The sequence below is a fragment of the Oculina patagonica genome, chromosome 11 (assembly GCF_052425735.1).
Source record: "Oculina patagonica isolate OP01 chromosome 11, crgOcupat, whole genome shotgun sequence".
NCBI lineage: Eukaryota > Metazoa > Cnidaria > Anthozoa > Scleractinia > Oculinidae > Oculina > Oculina patagonica.
Genome location: NC_135768.1, coordinates 22,319,533 through 22,330,878, shown reverse-complemented (window position 1 = coordinate 22,330,878; position 11,346 = coordinate 22,319,533). Strand labels below are relative to the sequence as shown.

General features: G+C 39.7%; 3 protein-coding genes and 1 pseudogene across 7 annotated transcripts in view; 3 read left to right on the top strand and 1 right to left on the bottom strand.

Moving 5' to 3' along the window:
* The window catches only part of LOC144630680 (uncharacterized), a 109,688-nt gene extending 108,494 nt beyond the window's left edge, over nt 1-1,194 (top strand). For both annotated transcript variants that reach the window (XR_013566603.1, XR_013566602.1), the window contains one exon: nt 841-1,194. The gene's annotated coding sequence lies outside the window, so the exon portion shown is untranslated. The remainder of the gene's footprint in view (nt 1-840) is intronic.
* LOC144630685 (uncharacterized) overlaps nt 1-1,194 on the top strand; it is an 81,591-nt gene extending 80,397 nt beyond the window's left edge. Inside the window, exon 8 of the mRNA XM_078489058.1 lies at nt 62-1,194. Within this exon, the coding sequence (XP_078345184.1) occupies nt 62-65 (4 nt within the window). The 3' untranslated portion in view covers nt 66-1,194. The remainder of the gene's footprint in view (nt 1-61) is intronic.
* Nucleotides 1,195-3,414: 2,220 nt separating this feature from the next.
* The window catches only part of LOC144630724 (neuroglobin-like), a 20,011-nt pseudogene continuing 12,079 nt past the window's right edge, over nt 3,415-11,346 (bottom strand).
* Nucleotides 4,520-11,346, top strand: part of LOC144630676 (uncharacterized) — a 112,262-nt gene continuing 105,435 nt past the window's right edge. For all 4 annotated transcript variants that reach the window (XR_013566601.1, XM_078489043.1, XM_078489042.1 and 1 more), the window contains exons 1-3: nt 4,520-4,597; nt 9,032-10,206; nt 10,967-11,346. The exon at nt 10,967-11,346 is cut by the window's right edge and continues 139 nt beyond it. Coding sequence is in view for 3 of the 4 variants with exons in the window: in XM_078489043.1 (XP_078345169.1) it covers nt 9,045-10,206; nt 10,967-11,346 (1,542 nt within the window). In the remaining variant the exon portion in view is untranslated. The remainder of the gene's footprint in view (nt 4,598-9,031; nt 10,207-10,966) is intronic.

Sequence of the window (11,346 nt, the reverse complement as noted above, 5' to 3'; positions counted from 1 at the left end):
CTATAATGTTTTTAATGGGTTTTAATTTCCTTTGTTATTATTATTATTTTTTTTTTTTCAGCTAAACATGAATTTAGTGGACCGTTGATCCAAAAGCCCCGGCTAAAGAACAACTCTGGTTCATGTATGGTTCGTTTTTCTTTCATGAAGTACTTGCCATGCCGCGGGCTCAGAAATGGTTTGAAACTGTCAGTTCAATGAAGGACAAAATTTTTGAAAGAAATGTACCGTAATTAGTTAATTTAGCGCCCTCTTTCTAATTAGCGCTTCCGCATGAGTGCCGTTTTGTTTAATAAGCCTTTCCTTCCAATAATCGCCCTCATTGCGAAAGTGACATTCAGGACATTGACGTAGAAAAGAATAATTAGATGAGTAGGTTGTGTTACCTTCTTTTTCATCCAAACAATTAGCGTCATGCGTTGAGCTACCAAAAGTAAACAAGAAGCTACAAACAGCTTTTACTCGGGCCATCTGAAACGCAGAGCGCGTTTTGCTTACTTTTGCAAGTTTGGCGATGGTTATGTCACCACAGGCGACCTTCGGTTTGCTTGTCAGAATATAACATAACCAGACAATCTGTAAACAGATATTGCATGACGGTACTGGACCGGGTCACGTACGATATCGAATATTTGGAATCGAATCTAGCTTTATGAGGACCATCGTGAAAAAAAAAATGAGTCCGAATTCTTGACTCGGAGCTTATATGCCTGAGTAATTAGGGCTCATAAATCGAATTGTTATGGTATATGACCAAACACCGTAGTTTGCGTGGTAAAACTCACTATGTAGATATTTTTATAGTTTTTAGAACCAAGGCACTCTGCTCTGTCAGTAAAGTATTTTTATTATGATTTTGAGGAAACTAACCTTTTTGCAATGTAGTGATAAATTTAAATCAAATTTTAGATTTTGTTATACTTCATGCATTGTGTGAAATAGGTCCGACCCTCGTCCAACCGTCCAACCTCGTTCCCAGGGTCCTCACTTTCTTTAAGAGAAGGGAAGGAGAGGACCATAGGAACGAGTTACTTTTACCCATGTATTACGTGATATATTTCGAGCCTAGGTTTTCCCTCCCGAGATTTTACACGTTGACAAGAAGCCTAGAGAGGGGGACATGGCAGTTTGCGGTGTACCTTTTTTTTCCGATGCGGTGTTTCGGTGAATAAAATCCCATCTTGCGGTGTTGCGGTAAACCCTACGGTGTGCGATCTTTGTGTTTTTAAGCCTACGGTGTTCGCTGAAACAAAATTATTGGCGGTATTACGGAACTAAATTTAGCTCTAATATCTTCATTAAACAGTCCTCATTTGTTAAAAGCACGTACCATGTGTTTAATGTATAACAGAATACAGTGAAATTTTGAGTATTTAAACATTGATACGCTTTAGCTGCCAATCCCAAGCCGTTTTCATTGATAAGTTGCTTGACTATGTTGCGGTAACTGTATTTCGTCAAATTTTCTTGCGGTGATGCGGTGTTTGTGTAATTTTTTTGCGGTGTTCAGGGTCCCCCCATGTCCCCCTCCTTAGAAGCTTCTTTTTATCCTTAAAGCACTTCCTTCTCTTCGGCTTTGTTTTGAAGCGAAACTGCAAACAAAAATCTCTTATTTACCAAGCTGGCTTGGGCCCGTACAGTCAGAGAGAATATTGATCCTCGGCCTCTTTTATAGGATCCTCTGTGCGCTCGATCTGTACCACCAAGAACAAGAGCTGAGATTCTCCCTGTACGCCCCTTGCGCTTGGTTAATAAGAGATTTCATATTAAAACGTATGTTTGCAAAGATCAGTATATGTACGTGATGTAGCAATGATGCAATCTATACTGACAGAGCTTATCACCTAGAAGAGTACAACCACAGCTGGGGATTTTTAAATCACGCGGGGAGCCAATCAGGAATTTACTTCCTAATATGGATCAATTCTCTGTTTGCGCGACCGAGCATTGCGCGAGTATTTGTGAGTGTCAAGGAAAACCTCAAAATGTCTCTCCACTCGCTGTCCTCATGAGTGGAAATTACACGCTTCTAGGTGATATGCTTCTGATATTGATGAAAACGTCATCGCTAACTTGAACATCAACGAAGTCCATTTATTGTGACGATTCGCGATTCATCAAGACTTTTTTTTACATTTTTGAATATATGTATATTAATCTTGGTTGGCTTGTTAGTTAGGTGTCAAGTGGAAGTTCTATTTTTTTCTCCTACCTTTTTTGCCGTTTGATTGTAATATAAATTACTTGTATATACATAGTTAGTTGTATAATTGTAATATACCGTACATTAGTGACGAATCCATTAAAATATTGAAAATTCAGCTGCACACAGAATTTGACTCTCCCCAGTCCTCCTCTCACCTAAAGGTAACAAACAATCAGAAAACTGATAAAACGGAACCCAGCGAAACTCAATGTTGTCTGAATTGTATAGTACAGTAGAACCCCGGTAACTCGAACTCTGAAGGGAAACGAAAAACCGTTCGAGTTAGCGGGGTTTCTAGACATCGGGGTAGATTGAATATTTAATTTGCCAAGTTAATAATTGATAGTTTACTGATTTTACAGCACTTCAGTATTCAGTACAGTGCAAATTAAACTTATCTCGTCAGAAACTTTAACACGATCATAAATTCTTAGGATAAGAGTGGAAAAAGGCTGTCAAATACGTGATCTGTTTTGTTGCTCTAATAAATGGGCAACCGGCGTGGTGAGTTGCAAGAACCGAGATTCGAGTTATCGGGGTAAATTTGACCCAAATTGTGATCAAGGGAAACGAAATTTAGTTCGAGTTAGCGGGGTTTTCGAGTTATCCGAGATCGAGTTAACCGAGTAAAAATGACTGAAAAGTGAGGTCAAATCCAAGGGAAATGGAAGTGTGTTCGAGTAAGCGGGGTTGTTCAAGTTATCCGAGTTCGAGTTACCGGGGTTCTACTGTATTGTTTTGAAGATTAAGTATGCCCGAGTGTGGAAAGAGAAAATCTTACTACTGTAACTGAGTCACGTGACTACTGACATAAAGGGCATCAGACATGAAAGGATTCGCTCTGAAGACGGGATGCTTGGCAAAGGAACCTTTTTATTTTCCAGTTGATGACTCCAATGATTGATAACAAACTAAAGAGAGCTGTTTTCGTTGTAAGTTGAGTCTTTCGTTATGTAGTACAAACCGGCCTAAAGACCAGTTCCTTGTCCTCGTTATCTTGCCACTTTGTTTTGGCCAGAACTAAACCCCAACAACCCGGACCGCTCGATCCGTGATCCGTTGTTAAAATTAACCGTGATTCGTGATCCGCGTTTCGTTGCGTTAGCGATTACGTCACTGCTTCTTTTAAAAACATCCTCTCAAACAGAGAAATGCTAGGACTTAATTTGAACAAACTAATTATAAAGTGTTTAAAATTATTCATGTTAACGTTAACATTATTTTATGATAGTTGCTTCTCCATTTCCACGTAACATGGTTTTGGTAATGAAGTTAAACAGCTCTTTCCAGGCCTGTATGACTTGACTCGTGCACTCAGACGCAAGCATGTCCTGTAATGTCCACAGAAGAGCTTCACCTACAACCTAATGGAACAAAATACAGCATATCTACTCATTGCTTGCCAGTTTCAAACAAAAAGGGAATAAAACAATAACACAATTCTCCCCGAAACCAAGATGGCTTGGCACATGTATCCATCACCAAATTAAATGTAAGTCTTTACCACTTAAGTAAACAGCGTCATCCGGTGACATCCTTACGAAACTCAAATGGCTTCCCGTAAAGCAACAACGCGAATGGACTTACTTTAGGCAACTCACAAATTAAAGCCTTTCACAACCCATATTGGCCAAGTTAGCTGTTTCAACACAAAAGATGCCTAAGATCCAGTAGCAGCATTCGGTTTGAGAGATCCTATTAATATAATACTTTACAGAACCAAACTAAAGGTTTATTTAACACATTGCCAAAAATGAATATGCGTCACATATTCATTTTTGGGGGTACTATTAGTGGTCCCCAAAAAATAAATATGTCACACATACGTCAGGTCCCAGAAGTCGGCATATTTGACTAGTTTTTACTTGCTTGCCTAGATTCCCCAAACTCGTTGAAACCGAGAAAATAGGCCAATTAATTTGTTTTGGGAAATTTTCCCGTTTTGCTTTAGCCTGCGAGCAGGCTCACCTTGGGGCACGCGCGAATATACCTTCGGGGCACGCGCGAGTGGCAAGCGTAGCAGTAAGACACTACCTCTCTGGAAGCTCTATTTTCATTCGCCCGCTGTAAACACTACCTCTATTGTTATTCAGGGCTAGCGGTATTGTTGTCACCTGTTATCTATTGTTTGAAGAACCAATGAATTAACTCGTTCCGAGAGGTAGTGGGCGACCCAAGCGTAGCGATAAGGCGTGCCCCAAAGTGAGCCTGCTCGCAGGCTAGTTTTGCTTCCCCACCCCCGTCTCTTTCCGCTTCGTTTAGTACGGCTTGCTTTCCCGTGAGCCTTCACAAACCAAATCACTTCCGCCTTTGCTTGAACACTATAAACTAGTAAATCTGAATTCTCGTCGACAGTTACATTGGGAACTGTATGTAGTAAGAAATCTTAAGGTAAGAAGCTTTGTTACACTATTGTGGGAAATTTAAGCATCACATTGTGCTTCTGTTGTGAAGGTTTTATTGCTCAAGACGTTTATTTCTGTCTTATGAACCGTCGAACGAGTGAACGTAGTCAAATGCGACAATTCAGTAATAAGCTTTAATAACTACGACCGTGTCGTTTTTAATCCTATATAAACCTCAAAAGTCTAGGCGAAATGCTATCTTTAGGCTAGTGTTTACAGTTGTACTTGATGTGTTTTTTGACCCAAGTTTTGCAAAGGAGTAATAATTCATTAAGATTTACTGAAAGTAATGTTGTTGACAGGGTGCAGTGAGCGCCGATTATTCGACAAAATAATTATTCAGACTGCAAAGTTGACGACTCTCAATCAAGCCTGGATAGCGCTCCAATTAGCCTAAAAACGCTCGGGCTACCCTGTTCACGGTTAAAACTCAATAGCAGAAGTATTAAAACACAGTATTTACTGTAAAAAAAGCCTTCACGTTTGCAGATCTGCTGGGTGAACACCACACCGTTGCATTTTGTCGACATCGAGTTCGGCAGGGTATCGACCGCTCGCACGTTCACTGTTGAATTAAAGCCACCATAGGATCGCATTACCATCCCCAAGCGAATATAAACAATATTTAGATTAAATGAAAGTATTAAGGAAGAAAAGTTTGAAAACGAAATGCATCAACTCTTGCAGTTTGTCCGCCATTTTAGTTAATTTAGTGGCTCACTGACACTGTGCACACACCCTCGTCACGCAACGGATGTTAGCAGAGAGAAGGGAGGGGTGGGGGATTGCGTGACGTCCAAACAAATGTCCGTGTTGGAGGTTCATCTGTTAGTAACTCAATGTAATTGAAGATTTCTCCCAGATCAGGCTAATTGGAGATATGTCTGCCCTTAACTAAGCTTAGTTTCTCATGTGCACGTGGGCATCAATGCAGCGGGTGATTGTCTACTCAATAAACTAAATAACACTGACTTGTTTTATTTAGGAATGTCTATTTTTTAGCTGAGGTGGAATGTATTTTTTTAAAAGGGTTTGAGCCTGAACTTTTTTCAATTTTGAAAACAAAGTGATATTTTGGGAAAATTACTCCAACATGGATTCAAATTGTACATGTATACCTCACTGGCGATGACATTGTTGGTTTAATCTTTGAGTTTATGGCTGTGTCAATGATCCTCTCCCTCCAAACATTGTAAGGCATTTGTCATTTTGTTTTTAGAAAAGGAAGAAATGCCCCACAGTTGGGTCTCCAACCAAATAATAATAGCAGTATTTTTTTTCATAACTACAGCTAATTAATTAATGGATACAAACACTATCGAAAGTGAGGCAAACCAGACTCAAGGCAATTTAATTAAATATGATTAGAAAACTTATTGAAACTTACTGATATATCTGTGATTATATGTGTGGGTACAATTGTCTACCAACTGGGTTTGAATATAAACTTTTCAAAAGTTTCTAATCCATATCTCTCAATGATATTTAAACCAAGCATTAATTATGACAGTGGTTTCTCATCCATTGTTCACTGACCACATAGTTTGCAATCTTCATGCATGTGGAAGACGGATATGAATTGCGGGAGGGTAGTGGAAATGAGATAGATAATTATCTAACGGGTAAAATCTTAGAGTAGTAATATGCATCTGCATGCTCTTTTAATGTAAAATAAGACTGCATGGTGCATGCACGTGTCAGGCCTGCATGTAGCCAGCTCAGGCTAGCAAGCTTGCTGCTAGTGGTCATATCAAAACATCTAGAAGCTGGGAAATGTCATTTCTATAGGCAATATCAGAAAAAAAAACTAATTAATAGGATTATACACAGCCTCATTCAGGGGCATGAAAAAAAGCATTGTAAATTCAAGTTTGCCTGCTACTTAAGCTTACTTAGTGTACATATGACCCTGGACTTGCATTTGTTTAAGTTCTTATGTAAATTTATTACTCTATTGTCTTTTTATTTGACAAATGCCCCATCCCAGGCAGTCCTTTCTGAGCCAGGCATTTGTCCCACCCTGAGAACCTGCAGGAACCTCTCAAATGCCTGCAAATGCTTGGGAGGGTTGAACATGCTTGGAATAAATGGAATGCAGTATTCTTGAAGGCCAAAAGCTGTAAAGTTAAATCACTGCACAATGTATTTAGCACTTTCAAAAAACTAGTTTAAAACAATTAAACTGCATTCTCAAATTTCCCCACTGGTATGTTCTTAACATGTCATGATGATTTTCATGTTTGTCGTTCTGAACAACATTTGTAACCATACATGAATTTATTTTTAGTACACTGATACCACACAAGTGAATAGTGCTTTTCATGCACTTAATTTGATTGGTAAACTCGGAGGTGGTATACAGTACTTGCTATTCACCTCCAAGCAGCTGAAGAGCAACAAAATGGCTTCCCCTGTTGCTTAAGTAGTATTCATGGTTACCATGCAAAAGTAATGTTTTGGTCCACTAGTTATATTCAACTTCTGTGGTCTATACTAAAACAATTATTCACCACAGTGTCGGTGAAGTTATGGGGTTGAATAGTGGTGGGTATTTACTGAGCTACGAAGCAGCAAGGTTAAAATACCCACCACGTACTATGCACTATTCACATCCACTTTGGTGAATAACTATTAAATATAACAGGGTTGTCATCTGAAGAGACCTGGGTACCAGTACCACTGGATAATCAAGAGTCAGTATGTACCTGGCTTCTTTCAAATTGAACATAACAAAATTCACCTCAAAATTCTCCTTTCTGCCTGCTTACTTTCCTTTTTTGTGCCTTCCTACTTCAAAACTTATAAATCCCCTGGTATTATCCTGATTGAAACTCAAAATTGTAACTGGTCATCCAAGACAAGAAGCCTCAGGAAGCTTAAAATGGGGCAGTTAATGTAATTTAACTGCTTTTTTACTAATAACAATTTATGACCGTCAAAGTTTACCTACCTTTTTGCTTATAAAAGCTTGCATGATTCACAGCATGGCGCTTGTCATGTGATATTAAAGTGTTACAATTTTTTAAAAACATGAGCACTTTAGTAAATCGTCTTGTTCAACTGTCAGGTTGGTTGAAAGAACATCTGCTGTTCATTTTAAAAACTCAGATAATTGATTAACTTATAATTATTTTTCTCCTTCACCTACATTTTCTATTAGCCCTTTCTTACTGTCCAGGTGTATTTTGTTTTGTGAGCTGTATGCTTTGACTCTTTTTTGACTTCACTTTACTTGATTTTTAAAAAAGCCATGAAAATTGCTCTATTTTGAAACATCTGTTGGAAATTTTGACTTAGAAGAGTCACATAGGCATCTTTGAAATGACAACCCTACTTCCTTCCTTGGCCATGGTTTTTTGCAACCTAATTTCCAGGGTCTCATTCTTCCTCTGCCTTGGAGCAAGAAAGCTCTCTCTCTCTCTCTCTTGCTCCAGAGGGTAGGAGGAAGAGAGACACTGGGAACAAGGTTGGGCTGTTTGCTTGTAGCAATGCTGTGAAAATAGGCTTATGCATTGAAGTATTTCATTGATACATAAATAAATTTGCATTCCAGTGCAACAGCTGGTGATTTGTAGAATATTGTTGGGAGCCTTCTGTGGGTGTTCTTCCACTTGAGGGTATTACAGTTGCTACAACTTTAAATAATGTATCCACCCACCCATAATGTACTTTGTTCGTGCTGCGACTCTTGTCACAGGTTTGACAGTATTTTCAGAGGCGTCATAATGATCAAATGACTAGCTAGCAAACTGCGATGTAAATTATTGTAAGCAAATAGGTTTTTCTGGCAACAATTGATCACGTGACCAATTAACTGGTGCTCACTAGAGAACTTCAAAACTCGAAAGAACATGTTTTAACTAGCCCAATTACCAATTTTCAGACCAGTCTGCTGTATAATGGCGAAATTTTATGACAGTTCGAACTCTTGGGAATAATCAATTGAGACGGTTTTTATGGAAGTGAGAAGCCCTTGCATTCAAATAATTTTATTATAATCATTCCCTTCAAGAAGACAACGATTCTATACATCTTTAAGAATAGGAAGTCTGGGAAAAAGTATCCATAACGGCAAATTTCAGGCCAGTTAACCGTAATGGAGAGATTTGATGGTAGTTTTTAAATTTAAAAAGTAATGTGCCGTTACTGGATTGCAAGGGTTGCTCTTCCCATACACATTCTTCTTATTTCAAACAGCCATAAAATACCTCATTTTGAGACATACATGTAAGCCTTAAAATACGCATGATAGCTTTTTTCGATACGCTCTTTGTATTCCTAGGTAGTGGGTCGTTTTTGTGTCTCTGGAAAGTAAGTCATGTGACTAATTGTTGCAAAAGGCCTATTTATTTATTTATTTATTTATTTATTTATTTATTTATTTATTCCTAAGCTCATGTGTTTTCATTTTTCACCGCAGTCTGTCTTATGAAATGGCCGCCGCCCCAGACCCAGATGAAGTGCTTCGTTCAACAACTGGAAAAACAAATTTTCAACGCGTTGCACGGCTGTTAATAAGTGGAGGCACTACACTACTGAGGGAGATATTTGATCAGATATGTTCACCAAGCAATCTTCCTGCAATACTAAAGAATCCAGCAACAGAGAAACAACTCAAAGCAACAAAGCTTACCAAGCCACAGTGGGACTGCTTGTACCCTTCCCCAGGGGTGTACGGCAAGTCCGCGGATTTAGATATAACACTGCTCTTCAGGTTACTGAGGGCAATATGCAACCTGATCCCTCCTGCCACGGGCTGGGATACCCTACCAGCAAGCATAGACCACAGTTTAGCTGCAGATCTGGCCAGAATTAAATATTACCGCAACGCAGTGTATGGTCACGTGAGCCAAAACATGGAGATAACAGATGACGAGTTCCCACAGCTCTGGCAAGAAATCAGTGACGCTCTGATAAGACTTGCGGCGCAAATTAGCCTTGCAAAGAAGCATGAATGGCAGGAGGCCATTGACAACTTTCTAAAGGATCCCCTTACAGCAGAGGATGAAAGAAATATACAGGAACTCCGCGCATGGTATACAAACGATATGGAAGTAAAGAAATCCATAGAGGAACTGAAAGTCACAACCCAGGAAGGGATGGAACGTATGGAGACAAGTTTGAAGAGGGCCCAGTCGGAAGTAACTAAAGAAGTCCAAGAAGGTTTAGAAGAGTCAACACATGTACTAGAGACAGCAGTTCGAGAAGAAGCCCAAGACATAACTAAAGAAGTCCAAGATGGGTTAGAACGGTTGGAGACAAGAATTCAAGGGTCAACACATGTCCTAGAGACAGCAGTTCGAGAAGAAGCCCAAGACGTAACTAAAGAAGTCCAAGATGGGTTAGAACGGTTGGAGACAAGAATTCAAGGGTCAACACATGTCCTAGAGACAGCAGTTCGAGAAGAAGCCCAAGACGTAACTAAAGAAGTCCAAGATGGGTTAGAACGGTTGGAGACAAGAGTTCAAGGGTCAACACATGTCTTAGAGACAGCAGTTCGAGAAGAAGCCCAAGAAATTAGAAATCAGCTTGGAGAGCTTCATCAATCTGTAGACCGGCTTAGCTCCTCAGATCGTAACCCTCAAGCAGCTGGAGGTCAGTAAAAATTACTTGTCTTTTGACCTTTAATTGCCATGCATTTTTAACTTTCACTTAGTCATTCCTTCCGGAGCGAATAAAAAAGGTTATGTGAACTAGGGTCATTTAATTTGGCTTGCGTTACAAGAGGGCGGAATTTCATGACCTGTTTTGTGGGACATCACTTGATTCTATCAGTAGGAAATTTTTTTACTGTTAAAAAACCACGTTTGGGCTGTTTTATTTGTCTGCTCCGTCAGGGGCCTATTACCCGGAGCGTGCAACTTCCGTATATTTCTGCAACGGCGTTTTTACAAGTAAAATTATTTTTAGCAATGCTTTTCCCGCGAAAATTGTTGCTTCCGGTGAAGTCAGCTACTACTTTGTAAGAAAATACTGAAATCATCTCTTGAAATGCTGTAAGAACACTCAGAAATTTTTTTTTTTTCGATTCTTTGCATGTATTCGACATGTTAACTTCCATGGTGGACGAAGTACTGTAGTTACGTATTAATAGTCTATAACGAAATCACTTGTGATTGGCTTTTCGAGACCAATTCGCGGGAAAATCGTATCTAAAAATAACTTTACTTGTGAAAACGCCGTTTCACAGACGCAGCATGGACGTTGCACGCTCCGGGTAATGGCTCCTGGCTCCGTTCTATTTTGTTACCAGTGATTTCATGAGATCAGTAATGAATGGTGTAACAGACGATGTGTGGGATCGGTCCGTTAGGTTTACTTCTAAATCTAATTTAAATGTGGTTTTTCTTTTCAGCAGCTCGACTGCGATTGCGAATCGATTGCGAAGCCATCTCAGGACCTGGTCCACTTGGTGGATCTTCAGAGTTGGTTGTAGCCCCACAGGAACCCCAAGCAGAGATTCAACTACAGGCAGCAGCCACAGGAGGTCCATTGGGTGGAGTTAGTTATCAAGGCGCCCTTCCCAGTTCCCAACAGGTTTTGGATTTGGCTGCATTCAAGTACTTGAAGACCATTGACCCATCTAAACCAGAGGATTTAAATGGCTTTGTACATTTTTTGAGGGAAATACGAGAGTTGTTGATTGTGGACACCAACTCAGGGAGCTTGATAATCACAGTGGAATGTAGCTCACTTGAAATACTCGACAAATTGTGGGACGACTACTGTACAGGC